The 20,552-nt window shown below is 38.7% G+C and overlaps 1 protein-coding gene across 1 annotated transcript in view; it reads right to left on the reverse strand.

The window, feature by feature from the left end:
* Positions 1–20,552, reverse strand: part of MEMO1 (mediator of cell motility 1) — a 52,887-nt gene that overhangs the window by 15,872 nt on the left and 16,463 nt on the right. Inside the window, exons 2-5 of the mRNA XM_038396263.2 lie at positions 7,794–7,875; positions 4,990–5,058; positions 875–987; positions 102–213 (exon numbers count right to left, since the gene is read on the reverse strand). Of these exons, the coding sequence (XP_038252191.1) occupies positions 102–213; positions 875–987; positions 4,990–5,058; positions 7,794–7,875 (376 nt within the window). The remainder of the gene's footprint in view (positions 1–101; positions 214–874; positions 988–4,989; positions 5,059–7,793; positions 7,876–20,552) is intronic.

The following is a 20,552-nucleotide window of genomic DNA, read 5'->3' on the forward strand; positions in this document are numbered from 1 at the left end:
CATTCTCCCACCAAAAGAGGATCACTTCTTCCTACTGGAACACACATGCAGTTCAAATGTATAATTATAGGTGTTGCAAAATAAGCGTTTAGCCATAGTACCTTTCCATGGCTTTAGCAGTATAAGGCAAATGCATTTCAATACTGTGTTCATCTTCATCTGTCTGCAGAGACATACGCTCAAACATTCCAGTCTTCCACAAGTCTCCATAAACTGAAAAGATTTAAAAATATATTAAAATGCTTTACCAAAAATTACATTACAGTGTATCTTGTTAGAAGTAGCACAATAAAATAATACTCCCTGCCTCTGGGGCCTATGATCACAGAACATTCTCCATTGTAGTTTTCTAATTGAAGTGTAACTTGCATTTAACCCAAGTTGCAACATTTTTAATTAAGTTTGTATCTTACAGTTAAGAATGCATTGTGTAAAGGACTGACATCTTTAGCATCTTCGAGATGCTTTCTACAGTCATTATGGTATAAAAGATTTAAATTTGTACAAAAAAATACTAAAACGTGTACTCATCCACATAATATTTGTGTTTTTTAGATTTCCACTAACCATATGATTCTATATTTGAGAGGAAAAGGTGATCAAATGAGCTGCTGCTGGATGTGTATGTTTATTAATATAGCACCTTAGCCATCGGCCACTTCACAAAATATAAACTGCTGAATGTGACAAAAACAGTTCTCTACCTGTTTATGAGGTTACATGTATTATCTTGCACTGGTAATTTACGGACTTATTCTTCTAAATACCCGCCCCACCCCAAACACCCAAAACCTAGGGCTCCTAGGTGTTGCAGTAATATGAACAATTTAAAAAATACAGAAATCTGAAAAATGCAAGCTTACTATATACATACTCTTTTGATCAATTCGAAGATCATACAGAGGTGTTCTATATATCTCCACACTGGAAAGTGCACATCGGGAAAGGGGCACATGATGGGAAGGCCCAAGAATGAAAATTTTCCGGCTAGGATAATTAATACAAAAACCAAAATCAGAACAACTGTACTCCTACAAAACCCTGTGTTAGAAAAAAAAAAAAAAAGTTGAAAAAGAAAATGATAAACTGAACTAATTTTGGGGGGTTAGACTGGTGGCTAATGGTAGTGCTCTACTTTGCCAGGGGCAAGAGCATGATTCAATTCTTGGTCCCTTATGGTCTGATGCTGCAAAGTGCTGAGTGTCTGAGAGGTGATCTTGAAGCTGATTCAGTAAAAATGGGTTAAGGCCACCTTAAACGACCTAAAACAGCGTCTGACCTACAGCACAAGCCAGTTTTAAAGCCTCCTTTAGATGATGAAAACTAGTTTAACTGAGCTGGTTAGAAAATATCTCTAGCATAGTGCAGGCCTTTACTGATAGATGATATTTGATTCTCCGGGATTAGTAATGAGTCCAACACAACTCCCATGCTGCACACCATCTTAAGTAGCTGAGGGTTGGATGGTATGTTTATTATCAATTACTCAAAGCCTTTTCTGATTCACATTATTACACACAATTTAAGCCAGCTGCTTTTCTTCTCCAATGCTCTAGTCTCCTTCAAGCACTCTGTTATCTGTGAGTCAGTTACATGAAAAAGCTACATAGACCTGCATGTCATTATCATACTACTGGCACGGCAGGCTTTGTCTTGTTGTGGGCAACAGGTAGTCATTTCACCAGGTCTCTGGTCCTGATTAAAGGTCAGTCTTTCCTGCCAGAGAAATTTTCAGAAGCAGTCTTGCCTTTGCATGGGAAATCTATGATAGTGCTTCAGCAGTTAGATACCACCAGTTTTGTTTTGCTTTGTTTTTTGTGCAAGCAGTGGTGGAGCAAAGCAAAGGAAAAAAATGCTGAAGTGCTGCATCAATCCACTTTGAAATCTATCCAGAAAATACAGTTCCTCAACTGAGGCAGAATGAGGTGCTCCTGAAAGTTTTAAACAAGCTATGTGGTAAACAATAAGTGACGTAGAAAAAAATCCAGTAATGCAATGCCATTAAATCTGGGAAGTGGAACTTGTTCTAGAAATGTCAATGCAGAAAACATACCTGTATAGTGTTATCAATTGTTTTCCTTTAAAAAAATTGTTCTCATTTTGCTCAAAATATTTCAGAAAGAATCAGAATAACTTTACTACTTTTGGACATGGTTTGCTTTTTTTCTGATAAACCACTGAGGAAACAAAAAAGAAACTGGTTTATTATTTCTAACACTAATTATCTTAAAGTATCACTATTTAGCTTCAAAATGCATGTTTGAATCAAAAACTGAAGATACTTTAAATGAGAATTGATTATTAATACATGTCAGGAAGTTCTGAAATATGCTGCAACTAGCAAAATACATGCAGATTTTAATTTTTTAAACTAGAGTAACTGGACCTGTGGTTCAGCAGGCAACTGCAGACCAGTTTTGGGCCTGTGCATTTTCAGAACAAGTACGTTTGAAACAATTAGTAACTCCCACTGACTTCAGTGATCATATACCATTTTTTCCACAGGACCTCATTCTGTGCACAAGCTGGACCTCTTTTGGGGATGAGTCACGGTTCTATAGTGAAAGAAGCTGTTGTCTGTAGGACTCCTGCATCATTTGTTGCAGGAGTTGGAAGGTGTGTACCTATTGTAGGTCTGGGGAAAATGGCAGACCTAGGTCCTTAGCCAGGGGGGAGGGATCAGTGGACCTGGGCCACAACTCAATACGGGGGGCAACAAATGAAAAAACAGAGAGGTAAGTGAAGGTCATAGGGTAAAAATCAGGGAACCAGAAGGGGACACTGAGCAGAAAATGCCCGACAGCACCCATCACTCTTCAAAGACATCTCCAGAATGAGTGGATGCCACCCAAAGGAACTCTGCCTGGAGGTGTGATTGGACAAGGAAACAAAAGTAGGCCCACAGTTGCAGAGCACCCCCTCACCCAGCCAGCTTCCTCTTCCTCACATGATAGATGGTCATCTTGGCCAGCACCAGGAGGAGGTTGACAAGTAGGTCTCATGACCTAGTGGGGTCACAGATGGGGTGTGCCAAAATCAGGAGGTGAGGGGAGAAGTACATCTCAATAAGAGATTCTGGAGGAGCTAGAAGAGGGGCTGCAACCTGACACTATGCGTACCAGGGTCTCCCTCTTGCCACAAAAGGGGCAGGGGAGTTTGTGAACCATGCCAGTTACACGCCCGTGCTTGTGGCTCTGTGAAAGAGCTGCCAGCTTTGGAAGGTGTGTCATGAATGAGGCCAAGGATTGCAGGAAGAGAAAGGACTGCCTCATTGTTAAGGCAGCCAAATGCTGCCCTGGAGAACTGGATTCTATTCCTGCCTCTGCCACAGAGGTTCAATGCCACTTAACCAAACTTTCAGAGGTGATCACTAATTGTGTTGTACAGGCAACCTTAATTATGGCGTCTTCTACCTTCTGAGTTCTTGACTTTGCACCTTTTAATATTCTTTTAATGTAGTTTTTTTGTGTAATTATACTTCTAGAACCCCGGAGAACTTCAGACTGGATGTCTTCCTAAAGGATATTTTCTATCTCAACCAGAAGTTATGGACTTGATTCAGGATTTACTGGGTGAAATTCTATGTCCTGTGGTATGCAGGAGATCAGACTAGAACAGGGGTTCTCAAACTTCATTGCACCATGACCCCCTTCTGACAACAAAAATTACTACATGACCTCAGGAATGGGGAGGGCCAAAGCCCCACTGCCCCGGGCCAGTGGGTCAAAGTTAAAGCCCAAGGGCTTCATCCCAAGGCTGTGGGGGAGGGGAAGAAAGCCTGTAACCTGAGCCCCGCCGCCCAGGGCTGAAGCCCTCAGGCTTTGACTTCAGCCCCAGGCAGTGGGCAGAGGGGCTCAGCCCCCAGTAAGTCTAACGCCAGCCCTGGTGACCCCATTAAAATGGGGTCCCGACTCACGGTTTGAGCACTGCTGGACTAGAAGACTGTAATGATCCTAAAAATCTATGACCATAAAGGGCTTGGTCTAACTTCCAGTGAGGCCAGTGAGAGTGCGTCAACTGACTATGAAAGGGAGCTGGAACAAGTTCACACAAAAAGCTACCACTGAATTACTCCAGTTTTATGTCAAGTCCAGTTTCAACGGAGTTACACTTTAATAAAACCGGGAGAGACAGTCACAGTGCTTTAAAAATATTGTGCCAAATTCTGCCATTTTTACTCATATAGAATAGCACCTTACTTCACAAACACTTCCACTGAAATCAGTAGGACTACATGTGAAATATGTAAGAGAAAGGTAATAATCAAAGCACGCCATTGAATCGGGCCCATTTGGAGCTAACAGAATCTTGCTACACATAGCTAATCCCACAATGAGCTCTATAGGGGTAGACCCTTGAGCCAACAGAGTTTATTGCAGGATTAAGATCTTACTTTCATGCTCTTTAAAAAAGTAACTGTAACCAAAGAAACAGCTCAGACTCTCTTTGAAACTGAGAGGTATCATAAACAACAAACAATAAATATCAAATTAATGTTATTACTACAAAATACAGACAGAATGAGTACATTCAATTTAAGAGGCAAGACCCAATAAGTTTCAAGTTTAAATAAGTTTCCTCTCCCCAAATGTTCAGAAAAAAATCTAATACAAATTTTCATCTCCAACAGGATTACACTAAATATTTGATATTTTTATTTTTAAACTATGCATTGTGGTTATAGGAGGGAAAAATAAAGGTTAGGGAGTATGCTAAGTCTAAGACATAAAGTAATGAAAATATGTTTTTGATACCTTTCCAGTTGGCAGAGTTTAGCCAGGAAATATGACAATTTTTTATAAAATATACTATCAATCACAACGGAAAAGTCAACATTTCAGAACTGAATCAGAAGAGCTGCAATCAGCTTAATCTATGCTGTTAAAGAACATTTTCCATTGTAAAAAAATTTGCATATAAATATATATATACATACACATTTTATATACACACTATATATATAAATGGAGATATTTTAGTGCTACTTACGTTACAGTTGGATCCACTTGTTTGTAAGCATGGGCTGCACATGACCCACAGTAAGTATATCCAGCATGGCTACAAAACACATTTTTTAAAATTAACTTTTAGGTTTAAGACTGAGAACAAGCAGAATATTAATATTAGCAATCTAAAAAGAAAACTTGTTAAGAGAATGATCAAAACAGCAACTTGTGAAATAAGAGTCGTCAAGTATTAACCAAGGCTGACACTTTTAAAAGGCAATATTAGATATATGTGGGATGTGCTGGTTACAATATGTTCTAAAAATTTATTTTTGAAGAAGTTCCACTGTTTTCCTTATGAAAGGCTACTTAAAGTAGTAACAAAACTGACAGCTTATTTGAAAATGGCAAAAGAAATTGAAATCTTTGTAAGACAAAAAACCTAAATAAAAACACAAAACTGAAGGTTAACTGGCACATGACATCCCATATATACTGTACATATTGTATTTACTACTGTTTATAGGCATTGTACCTCTCATTGCTAAAGGCAGCCCTTGGCACTAACTAACATGTATTACTTATCTAACATACTATAATAAATCCATGGTCACCTAGGTCTTCATGTTTGTCAATATGCTGCACACCATACAGCTGTACATCATTAGAATTTTGTGGCAACACTGAGTAATGAATAAGAAGGTGAAAGCAATACCTGTATTCTAGCACTAAAGGGCTACTATACGTGATGGGAAGCAGGTAGGAAAGGAAGCAAGGGGATGTAACTTGGCAATGAAAGGAATACATCTGCCAGAGAACAAATGGGTGTGGGGTAAATGCATGGAATCTAGCACAGTAAAGATTACAACGATTGGGAAATTAAATGAGAGGAGTGGGGTTGAACTCTGTCATTTCCTATCACATTCTGTGGCCATCACTGGCTGAAGAGATGCTCCTTCCCTTTCCTGATTTTCCAGACCCATCATCTGCCAAAAGGTTTCCAGTCATTTAGACTACTTGTTTTGAATCCTATGTCTAGATCTAGTGTCCACACTTTGAAAAGAATGTTGAAAAATTGGATAGGGTTCAGAAAAGAACTACAGAATGATTTGTGGTCTGTAAAACACACCTTTCAACAAGAAACTTGAGGAGATCAATCTTACAACAGAAGTGGTCTATAAGCATCTATGTAGAGAGAAGATATCTAACAGTATAGGGGTCTTTAATTTAGCAAAGGCATAACAAAATCCAATGGCTAGAAGTTGAAGACAGAAACCTTCAACCTGGAAATAAGAAATTACCAATGAAAGCAGTTACACATTGAAACAAGCTTACACAGTGAGTTGGAAATCCTTTAAATCAAGAGGGGTTATCTTTGTAAAAGATACGCTGCAGTTCAAATTGTTGAGCTCAATGCAGGATCACTGGGTGAAATATGATGGCCTGTTATGTAGGTCAGAGTAGATCACAATGATCCCTTCTGACCTTAAAAATCTGACTACCTAGTCTGTAATTTCTCTCTACTCTACTTATTTCATTCAATGATCTCAATCCATTTTTATCAAGGAAGGTAGGCAGGCAGCACTGTCTCATTTTACAGGGAAGAAAGCAGAGACACTGACGAATGAATGATTTGCTCAAGGTCACAAAAAGAACGAGTAGCAGAGCTGGAAATAGAACTCAGGTTTCCTGACTCTCAGTCTAGGACCTGTCCACTTGACCACACTGTCTTCCATAATGTTAGCAGGATTTGGGTCCAGTTTCTTACTGTAACTTCTGAGATAGTGTTATAAATATACATCGAGCATTACATTTAAATAAAAGTACAGGGGTATTTAGTTCATGGTCCTCTTTGATCACTGAAAAGACAACAACATGCATTACCTAGAAGTCTAGAATTAGTCAGTGTCACTGCTCTTTTGGATGAGGAGGAATATTAATAAGCCACTTTTTCCTGCTATTTCAAATGTCTGAAGAGAATTAACATTTGTGCTTAACTGTATCTAGCTTGTTCACAGCCCAAAGAGTAACTTTTTTGAAAGTGTGGTACAAATTCTACTTCATCATTCTGAAGGCATTTTTCAGATGCAGACACATCAAGCAGAGTCATACAAAGATATTTCTAGAACCCAAATCAAATGTTATTTAAAAAACATTTAAAATTGAAATTCTTATAAAGTGAAAAAAAAATAGAAGCAAAAAAGGATAACCCTGAACCGATCCACAAGTCAAAATGCACATTAGCATAAGATGTTTACAGAATCTAGGTAGCCATTATTATTATTAATATTGTACCAATTATGTGCTTGGTGCTATACAGACAAAGAAAGAATCATAGTCCCTTCTTCTGACGAGTTTGCAATCTTTATACTATCACTCTACTAAATCACCTCTGAATTGGCTTGTAGGAACAAACCTTTTTCTGAGAAAAGGAATGCTTTTATTATCTCATCTGTCCACAGAAACTAATAATCAATCACATATACTGTGCACAGGTTTTATGCCTCAGTTTTCATGATATTCAGAGTATTTTCAGTGGTTTTCAAAATTTTTGTATTGGTGACCCGTTTCACTCAGCAAGCCTCTGAGTGAGACCCCTTTATAGATTAAAAAGGGGGGGAATTTAATTTAATGGGGGCAAAGGGCTGTCAGCCCCATGGAGCTGACAGCTCACAACTCACATGTAACCATCTTGCAATCCACTGAGGGGCCACGATACCCAGTTTGAGAACCCCAATATAATTGGAGCCCAGTCAGCATACTACTTAGGCAAAAAACAACACTTTAAGAAAGATCTGAAGAAAGGACTTAATATCTCAAAAGTTAAAATACAGATATGAAACTTACGGTGCAATAATGGCTCTAGCAGGTCTTTTTGTAGACTGTACTTGAGAAAGCCAACCTTCTAGTTGTGCATTCAGCTGGGGTCCTACAAAAAGACAAGGAAATATTGAAATAACGAAACAATCTAGCACAGTTTAAAATACAACCAAGTACAATAAGTAATCTTAAAATATTACCATGAGATTTAAAACCATTATAAATAAAATCAAAGGTTTGTGTTTCAAGAGTATAAAAAATAAACAAGCAAAGAAAAGTTATAAAAGCAGCATATTGCTAAGGTCATATTGCTAAGGTCATGTCAGGAACGTTTTTAGCCTCCAAAACTATAATTACTTCATCATTTGTGCAACAAGCTTGTTCTTGTTCGGTGAAAAGAAGACACACACATAATGTGCCCAGGGCCACAACTATCACTGACAATCTCACAAGGGGTTGATGATATACATTCAATTAGTTTACTTTGTTAATTATCTACTGTTTAGATTTCAAAATGAATAATTAAAACTATGAGGGCTAGAGAAAACAATATGAACAAAAATGCATGTGATCAAAGGCCTCAGCTACCAAGTATTACCGATTAAATATAATTCCAAGAAGGTGGCCAATAGCTATGATAAGTTCGTTTGTTAACGATCCCTAATTGACTATAGCAAACTGTGAGCTAGAAACCTGTAAAGCAGATACCAGGCTGTCTAAAGTGAGAAAATTCTAGATATATATTAAGAAGAAGTACAGTATTTGAAGTAAGTTCAGAGTTCAGTAAACAGCCCTATAGAATTAGTACTTATACCATTTCATTTAATAGTTTTCATTTTAGGGCTCAATGCCATACGTTACTGAGCACCCTGACAGATGCTGAGCATTTGCAATTTTACTAGCCCTTGTGGGTTATAAGAAATTCTTTCAATCAGAGATATTATTGGTAATATTAAGAAAATATGTTTTACTACATTTACATCAGAGTACTCCCTCTTGGTGTAAAACTACTCTTGGGAAACTGATATTTACCATATTATAACACAATGTTCTTTATTAGAGAAACATAATTAACTTTTTAAAAATTTTACTTCCATCTGAAAAATGTTTACTTACTATTGTTACAAGTAACATATCATACTATTATAACAAAAAGAGTAAAGAAAAAAATGTATTTTTTCAGTTAGATTACTACATGCATTTGACAGAACTTAGTCTAAGTCACTTTCACTTGCAATGTATTGTACAGAAAATCAGTTTCCCCTGTTACTGTTACAAATATTGGCAGAGAAACTCAGGGATAGATGTCGCACCTGAAACTATTTTACAATCATTTTTCAAACTGACTAGATTTCAAGCTGACAATTTCTTCAAGGATTTATTTAGACCTCTAAACAATTTAAATAGAGGCATGCAGCCAGCATGACAGCCAGGGCTTGTCTTCCCTACAGGCTAAATCGGCGCTGCTATGATTGATGCAGTGGGCATCGATTTAGTCGGTTTGGTGAAGACACGATAGGTCAATGGGAAAGCGCTCTCCTGTTGACTTTAATACTCTGCCTCCCAGAGAGGCAGAAGCTATGTTAATGGGAGAGCGTCTCCCGTCAACATAGCATGGTGTAGACACCACTGTAAGTCAATCTAAGCTACGTCGACTTAAGTTACGTATCTTAATAAAATATTGGAAACAGCTATTACTAGATACAACCAAAAGCCTTCTACTAGGAAGATTACAAGTAATTAATCAACCAATAATGGTGAAGCAGCAGTGTTAAAGCAGACACACTTGACTATCCAGAAAGGTTACACATGCACTTTTATATTTTTCCCCTTTCACCCACTCTTTGAAAACTATCTTTTCTTGTCACTCTTTCTCCCTCCTTCATTCCACTTGTCACTAGCATTCCAAACAATCCCTGCCACACTCCTCCAAGCACAACCACCATTAAAGATTTAGTGCTAGTAAAACGTTATTTTAAAAACTATTTCACACAGCATGGTTTTGCTCCCAATGTGGACAGAACATAATTTAGCTAAAAGTGATTTTGAAAACCATTCAAGACTAAGCAGTGACATAGTCTTGAGAACAAGCTAAGGACTTAGGCTACAATATGCTTTTTTGAAAATGGTTTCATTTTTTCCCTGTTTATATCAGTTGGCCAAACACTGGCATCTGTTGAGTACCATCAATACTCAAAGTCAAAAGCTGCACAGGAAGCACTCAGTAAATCTTCAGGGTTGGAGGCCAATTTTTGGAACCAGGTTATCTGGAGCTGTATTTAAACCAAGTTCAAATATGGTTCAACATATAGTATAGATGCAGCTTTTAAAGGTGCCTCTCAAAGGAAAAATATAGGTTTGTGCCCTCTACATTTTTTTTTTAAACAATCTCCTTATTCTTTGAGCCCAGGCATATCCAAGGGGAAAAATATACAGAGTCTCTTATCTACATTGTGAATTAACTTGAAAAATATCATGTTTTAAAAACAGTTAACAGACGGGCATGAAACTGACCAAATGCAAGCAGGGTTTTTTTCCTCAGATTAAAACCTGGAAACTGAATTATTTACTTTAAAAATTCTTTCCATTCTGAAAATTTCTTAACCAGGTAACAAGCAAAAGAAAATTAACAGATTAAAATGCTTTATGAAAAAGTAAGTGAAGAGACCAAACCAAACCACTATGCTGCTAATGTCCGTATCAGAAACTAAAGTAGTCACTTAAAAGCTCTTCTGATCCCAGTTTTGAGTTCTGTTTCAGATTTACACAGACAAAAAGTATAATGAGTTTATCACAAGTCAAGACAAGACCTATAGAAGGTTGGAGAAGATCTGGGATAAAAGGCAACACAAGATAGTGTGTTGCTTCCTGCTTCCATCAATTAGAAACAAAGAAGTTTCTTTAACGGACCGCTATTATTCCTTCCCGAGGCTATGGAAAGATGGAACCCCTAAGCAGGGTCCAGGGACAGAACCCTGGTAGAAAGCTCAGCAACTTCCTTCTTCCCAGTAGCTGTTGGGAACAGACTTGGGCTTCTCAGTAGAGTGTTGCTCCTGCACTTTACTGTTGTGCAGTCTCCTCATCTTTCTCCTGATCTCTGAATAGCAGGTTTAGATCTCTGGCTACTAGATGCCTGATTAATGTGTCAAGCCCTGACATTAATAGTGGACAAAATAAAAGCATGTCCTAGTTAATCTCAATTTCATGACAGGCATAGGAAAATCCACAATTAATCTACTGTAGAGTGATAAACCTTATTCAATTTGGGATTTTGCATCTCTATATACTGAACTATAATACACACACATACAACATTTGTTGTCAAGCAATTAATATTCTACACACACACACAATGTAGCAAACACAAACCCACAAAAGAAAACAAAAAGTTAAACCACCTGACAGTACATATTCTCTACTCCCTCACTCAAAAGATTGCACCTTAACATTACAACAATGGCATACTGCAGATCTCATACTGCAACCTTAACCTCTGTCCCTCTTTTGTCCTCCTGCTCATGTAGATTTACCAGATTATTTTCTCCTCTAATACTAATAGTTGTGGGTAGTTGGCTGAACTGGTAAAAGTTTGTGTGCAGAAGGGCAGTTAAAGTGAGGGATGGAAAGCTGCTATAGCTAGCCAAAGTTAAAGTTGTGATATGTGGTAGTTTTGATAATTGTAAGGTCATGCATGAAACCTTCTCTCAACAGAAAGCAGTAGCTCCTGACTGAGAAGAACTGCAATCAAAAATTGCATCAATCAGGCTCTTAGGTGCCTTCCTAATAGCCTGGAATGTGAACACTGAAAAAAATGAACTCCTCTTCATGCATTCTTCATTGATTATTTCCAAACTGATCCAATATATGATCTGATTTTATTTTCTAGTGGAGGGAGGACTGCTTTGGAAACAGATCAAGAGTTCATGCAAAAACACCACATATACTCTTTCATTTCCAGTGGAACCTCACTTTACTTGTGGTAATAGCTGGAAAATCCTTTACATGTTACTTAAAAAAGCATGAGTTATTTGTATCAATTTTCAAATTTTCCTTGCAATTAATCACAATTTTAAGATTTTGTGCACTTTGAGTCATTGTTGCTCACTGCAAAACACCAATTCCTCTGTTTTTGCATGATAAGTAACTGCATACAAAAAGAATTTGCACTAGGTGTTACATTATCATAAGCATCACCAGGTGTGCTATTACAGTCTCCAAATTATTTTTCTTAGTATGTAAGAAAATGTTTAGACTTGAAAAGACATGCAGTATTAGTCTTGATTGTGCAAGGTTCTGTGCAGAGGCACTTGGAAAGGGAGCTGTGAGAATAGCAGTAGAGTTTTTCTCTGCCTTGGTATCCAATTAGTCATTTCTTGAGACAGAGCTGCTCTCTGGGGATTAATGGGGCACTAGTGCTGGGTAGAGATTCCTGAAAAAAGGGATTGCACTACATGCTGTTGCCTATCACTATTACAGGACTAGTGCATGTGTTATACTTAGAATATACTCAGACTCTGCATCACTGATTTCTCCTGCACTGGAAAGCCAACTTTCAAGACACCAGTCATCTGCTACTGCTTGACAGTGGAGAAACACTGGTGTCCGAAAGGAACAGTGGTGTCCAAAGAAGGTACAACAATCAAATTAGGAATGTCAGTGCAAGAGAGTCAGGAAATTCAAAAATTATGGTCCTCCCAGAGATAGTAACATAGTACACAGTAGAACCTCAGAGTTACAAACTGACCAGTCAACCACACTCCTCATTTGGTACTGGAAGTATGCAATCAGGCAGCAGCAGAGACACACGCCAAAAAAACAAAACAAAACAAAAAAAAACCCCAAATACAGTACAGTACAGTACTGTGTTAAACATAAATTACTAAAAAAAGAATGGGAAAGTTTAAAGAAATATTTGACAAAATAAGGAAACTGTTACGGTGTTTGTTTCATTTAAATTAAGATGGTTACAAGCAGCATTTTTCTTCTGCACAGTAATTTTTCAAATTTACTGTACGAAGTGAATGTTCAATTGGAAACTTTTGAAAGAACAACCATAACATTTTGTTCAGAGTTACGAACAACTTACATTCCCAAGGTGTTCATAACTCTGAGGTTTTACTGTATTGCACAAATATTTTGCATTAGAATTATGATGTTAAATGTAACCCTTGGTACTCAGGGAATGAAACAGAGCCACATTAATGATGCTGTGGAAACCCCAACTTTAGATTTTTTTTGGCAAATAAATTCTCAGTCTTAACAGCACATCAAAGAATTGTGAACACTGAATGACCTTATTTATGTAAGAAAAAATTATACTGAAACAAACATTTGAAATGTGTATTTTAGCAGAAGTTGCACTCAAAGAATCATGTCATTAAAACAAGGATAATACACATTATATTACAAATCAGTTTCTTAGAATGTTCAAAACAGTATCATTTTAAGAAAGGTCATAGATCCATTGGAGGTATTGACTGTCTCAACAGAATCAACCATGAATCAACACATTTACCTGCACTGTAAACCGTAGACACGATGGGATAATTTAAGATCACAGAGACATTCAAGTAAAAGTCTGACCAATGACTAACAAGAGCTTTTATTTCACTGTTCTTGATTCCAGACAAATGAATGCCAGTAATGCATTTGAATCGCTTTGTAAAACGTTAAAGTTAAAAACTAAATTTATTAAAAGTTGCTAAAAGTTAAAATTAGTTGCTAAAAAAAATGAAGTAAACAGAACATTTGCATAATCACTTCCAAAGGTTTTTAACTTCTTTATTTCTTAACCAAATTATCACACTCAAAGCTAAAATGATTGTCTTCACAATGGATTACGGCAGATACAAGCCAAATCTGAAGTTTAAAACAAAGACAAAATTACTCAAGTACCAAGAAAGATTGCAAAAATTGTTAGCCTTATATGAAAGAGGCGATACCTGCCTTGAAGAGCTTACAGTGTTTACAGACATGACAAATGCAAGCAACAAAAAAGGGTGGGAATAGGGAAAAATGTAAAGGTTACAATAAGTTCAGACATATATGCAAGGTTTGCTACATGAACATCTCAATAGATCCACAACCCTTTTTGTGTGCATTCCCCTCAGACTAATTTTCCTATAAATGCTTACCATTTTGGTTAAATTATTTGTCTTGTAGTAACACCCAGAGGCTCTCATCACAATCAGCACCTTATTGCACATTACATAGTCAGAAAAAAATTCTGTACCCAGGAGCTCGCAGTTCAATTCAATGTATTTTTCACTAATGCCATCTTGCTTTCAACCCTCAAAACTCTTATCTTCCTCTTTTACTTCTCTTCAGCCTCTTACTTCCCCCTTCAGTAACAAGAGTGTAATGATTACTTTGTACCAGAGCCATGGGGATACCTAATGAAACGTTTGAAATGGAAGTCTAAGATGGCAAGCTGAAGACTGCCTAAGTCCCTGGTACAGTGGCAACTCTGTGACCGGGACCTACAAGCAGGGCCTTGCATATTCTGCATCTGCAGAATTTGCTATGGAATCCACCCACCCCTTAGCATAGACTTATTGCCAGAGTTCCAACTTTCATTTTATGATTTTTTAGCCATTTATGGTTGTGAACAAAACACAGAAACATGAATCAAGATAAATCAATGCAGTGTTGTCTTCATGAGTCAGCAGGGAACCTAAAACAGATAAAAGATGTGTGAATATTAACTTCTATGGGGTGTTTATTTTGAAACCTGAAGATGACAGCTTAAATGCCAATATGGCTAACCCAATTCACTGATAATTATTTTAGCAGAAACAGCCAGCAAATATGCTTATCCCACAATCCCAAACTGCCTCTGATGCCTACAGGTGCCAAAACATCCAGCTTCACCAAACAACTCCTACAATGCAGCTATGTATTAATAAAAAAAGCTTTGGCACAGTGAAAATGGAAGATGTGCAAACAGTGTAAAACAAACTGAATTTAATGCATTAAACAACAAGAGCTCTTATACGGACTGTATTTAAAAACTTACATTTTAAAATTTTCTTTACGTTGTCATTGAATTTCCAGTCTGTGTCTCTCCTCCCCCCCCAACCCCGTCCTCCAGATCTTGCAGCAGAATTTAGATTCAACTTGCCCCAGAGTTCACAGGACATTGCTTAGAAGCAGACAGCCACCGCAATTTATTCAGAATGAGATGGAGAGGGGAAAATATGTTAATAGAGCTGCCTGATTTGCTGGAGGTTTTGCATCTCAGGCTATGTCCACACTGCACACCTTACAATAGCGCGGCTGTGCCACTGCAGCCATGCCATTGTAAGGTGGGCTGTGTAGCAGCTCTTTATCACCAGGAGAGTGCTTTCCCGGTAACAAAATAAAACCACCTCCAATGAGAGGCGGTAGCCAAAGTGCTGTCCACACTGGCACTTTTCATTGTTAAAACTTCCGTCATTCAGAGGGATGTTTTTTCACAATCTAGATGGAAAGATCCAATGAACATCCCCTGGAAAACTGGTGCCAACTACAAGAATTTTCATGCCAAAATAATAGCTTCTCTGCTTCTACCCCACCCCATTTTCAAATTTTCTTACATTAGAAAATGAGATGATCTGGCTTTTTCTCTTGCTCATCCATCCAAGAGCTTCAATCAGCTCTATTCAGTGCAGCACTATAAAAAGCAGGACTGTAACATTTTAATAATGTGGTTTTTACCATAAAGTTTAATATCATATATATAGCCAATAGCAAATCATGTCATAACATGACTTCTACCAGGGTAGTTTTTGCAGTGTACAGTCTTTGATGATGCATCTACGTTAACCAAAGCTATTGTAAGGGCAAAGACTGCATGAAATTTTGACTGGCTTTCTTATCCTTAGAATGGTTCAGCTCATCCCTCATCCCCACAGCAATATGACTTATTAATGGGCTTTTATTAATGTATTCTGGGACTCTTCAAGCACCTCTCCACAGCACTCAGCATATTACTCAGAGCTCATGTGCTCAGATACATTCCAAAATGGAGGCCTCCAAGGATGGATGCGTTCTGGAACTTTAGTGAAAGGTATCCCAAAATTCACCTTCCTTCATTCAGTATCGTCATAATTGACTCTGACTTGCCAGCAGCGGCAACTTTTTACAACAACTTTGAATTTTAAATGGGATTACATGGCAATAAACTGTCACCCAGTTGATGACAGTTGGAAAGGCAGTGAGCAGCCAAATCCTGGGACATGGTAAACCAGACATTCCTCCAAAAGCAGACTTGGAATGAGCAGCAGCATTACAGACCACACATAACATTCACTGTGCCTGCTTTACAGTGACCAGCTTTCCCCAAATGAAAAGCAGTGGCCCCACTCTAACTCAACGGTGGTATGATATAGCATTAGGAAGCTAGGGTGACAGCGAGTACCTTATATTTTGCTGATAAGTCACTGATCAGGACCATTGTGATAGAAGTATGCAGACCAGAAAAAGAGTTTTGATTACTATTAAAATTAGAGCTGACCAAAAATAGATTTTGCCACATAAAAGACACAGACTTTTGAGAACACAGGGTTATATTAGAGGGCAGACTATGAAATACTTTTCTCATTTAACTCTTGATATCATGCTTTTCCTTTTGCTATCAAGCCTTTAACCAGTTTATATCAACAGAGACAATTGCTTCAACTACTGTAACACCAAGAGTCACAAAGTGGCCGTATGTACTTCAGATTAGGGATGTTAACTGGTTAAGCTGTAGCTCACGAAAGCTTATGCTCTAATAAATTTGTTAGTCTCTAAGGTGCCACAAGTACTCCTTTTCTTTTTGAGATTAACCAGTAAGCATCAGTCTTATCAGTAAGCTATTCTAGTTAACATTTAAACTCCACTGCAGGACTCCTCTCCCAGCCCCACCCCTGGGGTCCCGGCTGCCAGCCCCGCGCCCTGGGCTCTGCACAGGGTGGCATCAGAGCCCCTGGGCACGTGGGGCTGGCAGTGGAGCCTAATGGTTAAACGTTTAACCAGTAAAAATTAATAGTTTAAACGTTTACTTTTTTTAAACGTTATTTACATCCCAACTTAAGAAATGTGAAGATGTCTTGCGCATGGTAGAAGTTATCTGTGAAAGCAGGCAGAAGTTTTTATATAGGAAAGAGTTCAGAACAATAAAGAACTACTATATGTTAGCAGCCTATGCTTCATGAGCCAAGTATTGCTACCAGTGTCAGGGAAATTCACATGATGAGAACAATTTTGTAGAAGAGGAAGAAAACATTAACTGAAATCAAACAACCAACAAAGCTGCTTTAGAGCTATTAATTAAGCTGTGTATTATTTGACAGCAGTTGCCTGAATCCTGATTATGGATGATGCCTGAATTACTATATCAATCATTGCCGAGAAAGAATGGGTGGGGGGATTAATGCTCTTTCCACTGCATGAGGATGTGTCAGTTTTAGTGAGAAAACGAAAAAAGACTCTGCTGCATAATCTGGTCTCAACAGAAATTGTAACATTGCATGTCATGAGAAATTGGGAAAAAATTAAATCTAAAAACACAAATCTGCACTAAATATCTGTAACAATCCCATCTACTAGTGATGGAAGACTTGTTAAAATTAATATTTTTTCTATTGGGCTACTGATGCCACCTGGAAAACATAGCAGAGATAACAGATTTGACTTTACTAATACTGGTCTCATTTAAAGTTGATGGGGCCATCCTGAGCAAAGACCACCAACAGGGAAAGACTGATATGCTATCTTTTGCTTTCACTGCTCCTCTGAGGTACATATAACTGGAGTAGGTAGAATAGGAGCTCTCTTAACCCTTAATTTAAGCAGCAGACTGCTGAATCCAACAAAAAGATTTCTCCCAACAGTTCAGACATCTGAGTTAAATCAGAAGGAAAAAATCAGACGTTTTAAAAGGGCACTGTAAGTCTCTTTCTCTCTCAAATACTCAGGTTTTGCTTATTTGGTATGTGGTATGTGTGATGTCATAATCCTACTAGTCTCCAGCAACCTAAAGATAGTTCTAGGAAAAACAGTGAAACCAAGACTTGAACTTCTAATGCAAATACTGAAGCAGAAAAAGTATAAAAAGAAGTTTTGGTTTTGGTTGTTTTTAAGAGGAAAACAAGGCACAAATCCCAAAAGTATTTTCCTTTTTAAAATATGCTAGAACATTCAGATTTGGGGAAAGCAGTATAAAAAAACAACAAGTTGTTACAGTACAAGGGAACCCTTGATTAAAACTGGAAGGCAACAAATTTAATACTCATGAAACATTTTACATAGTATCTAAATTAACCTGTAGATTCTACCGCAAAATATTTTCCAAGAGTTTAGCAGGATTTTTAAAAGGATTAAACATTTATACTGTATAGCCATGTGAAGCTCTAAGCAATAGCCAAAGTACTGGAGCACGAAGATAACACTAAAAGAAAAGGAGTACTTGTGGCACCTTAGAGACTAACAAATTTATTAGAGCATAAGCTTTCGTGAGCTACAGCTCACTTCATCGGATGCATTTGGTGGAAAATACAGAGGGGAGATTGTTATACACACAAAGAGAACATGAAACAATGGGTTTTATCATACACACTGTAAGGAGAGTGATCACTTAAGATAAGCCATCACCAGCAGCAGGGGGAGGGGGGAGGAGGAGGAAAACCTTTCATGGCGACAAGCAAGGTAGGCTATTTCCAGCAGTTAACAAGATATCTGAGGAACAGTGGGGGGTGGGGTGGGGGGAGAAATACCATGGGGAAATAGTTTTACTTTGTGTAATGACTCATCCATTCCCAGTCTCTATTCAAGCCTAAGTTAATTGTATCCAGTTTGCAAATTAATTCCAATTCAGCAATCTCTCGTTGGAGTCTGTTTTTGAAGCTTTTTTGTTGAAGGATAGCCACTCTTAGGTCTGTAATCGAGTGACCACAGAGATTGAAGTGTTCTCCAGCTGGTTTTTGAATGTTATAATTCTTGATGTCTGATTTGTGTCCATTCATTCTTTTATGTAGAGACTGTCCAGTTTGACGAATGTACATGGCAGAGGGGCATTGCTGGCACATGATGGCATATATCACATTGGTAGATGTGCAGGTGAACGAGCCTCTGATAGCGTGGCTGATGTGATTAGGCCCTATGATGGTGTCCCCTGAATAGATATGTGGACAGAGTTGGCAACGGGCTTTGTTGCAAGGACAGGTTCCTGGGTTAGTGGTTCTGTTGTGTGGTGTCTGGTTACTGGTGAGTATTCGCTTCAGATTGGGGGGCTGTCTGTAAGAAAGGACTGGCCTGTCTCCCAAGATCTGTGAGAGTGATGGGTCGTCCTTCAGGATAGGTTGTAAATCCTTGATGATGCGTTGGAGAGGTTTTAGTTGGGGGCTGAAGGTGATGGCTAGTGGCGTTCTGTTATTTTCTTTGTTGGGCCTGTCCTGTAGTAGGTGACTTCTGGGATGATGGGACACCCCATCATCTCAGGCATTGGCACCCTGACAGCAGGTTTGTCTGGCTATGTGGACTCCCTCCTCAGGCCCTACGTCACCAGCACTCCCAGCTATCTTCGAGACACCACTGACTTCCTGAGGAAACTACAGTCCATTGGTGATCTTCCTAAAAACACCATCCTAGCCACTATGGATGTAGAAGCCCTCTACACCAACATTCCACACAAAGATGGACTAGAAGCCATCAGGAACAGTATCCCCGATAATGTCATGGCTAACCTGGTGGCTGAACTTTGTGACTTTATCCTCACCCATAACTATTTCACATTTGGGGACAATGTATACCTTCAAATCAGCGGCACTGTGATGGGTACCCGCATGACCCCACAGTATGCCACCATTTTTATGGCTGACTTAGAACAACACTTCCTCAGCTCTCGTCTCCTAATGCCCCTACTCTACTTGCGCTACATTGATGACATCTTCATCATCTGGACCCATGGAAAAGAAGCCCTTGAGGAATTCCACCATGATTTCAACAATTCCATCCCACCATCAACCTCAGCCTGGACCAGTCCACACAAGAGATCCACTTCCTGGACACTACAGTGCTAATACGCGATGGTCACATAAACACCACCCTATATCGGAAACCTACTGACCGCTATTCCTACCTACATGCCTCTAGCTTTCATCCAGATCATACCACACGATCCACCGTCTATAGCCAAGCTCTACGATATAACCACATTTGCTCCAACCCCTCAGACAGAGACAATCACCTACAAGATCTCTATCATGCATTCCTACAACTACAATACCCATCTGCTGAAGTGAAGAAACAGATTGACAGAGCCAGAAGAGTACCCAGAAGTCACCTACTACAGGACAGGCCCAACAAAGAAAATAACAGAATGCCACTAGTCATCACCTTCAGCCCCCAACTAAAACCTCTCCGACACATCATCAAGGATCTACAACCTATCCTGAAGGACGACCCATCACTCTCACAGATCTTGGGAGACAGGCCAGTCCTTGCTTACAGACAGCCCCCCAATCTGAAGCAAATACTCACCAGCAACCACAAACCACACAACAGAACCACTAACCCAGGAACCTATCCTTGCAACAAAGCCCGTTGCCAACTCTGTCCACATATCTATTCAGGGGACACCATCATAGGGCCTAGTCACTTCAACCACACTATCAGAGGCTCGTTCACCTGCGCATCTACCAATGTGATATATGCCATCATGTGCCAGCAATGCCCCTCTGCCATGTACATTGGTCAAACTGGACAGTCTCTACATAAAAGAATGAATGGACACAAATCAGACGTCAAGAATTATAACATTCAAAA

This window comes from Dermochelys coriacea, chromosome 3 (assembly GCF_009764565.3).
Source record: "Dermochelys coriacea isolate rDerCor1 chromosome 3, rDerCor1.pri.v4, whole genome shotgun sequence".
Lineage (NCBI taxonomy): Eukaryota > Metazoa > Chordata > Testudines > Dermochelyidae > Dermochelys > Dermochelys coriacea.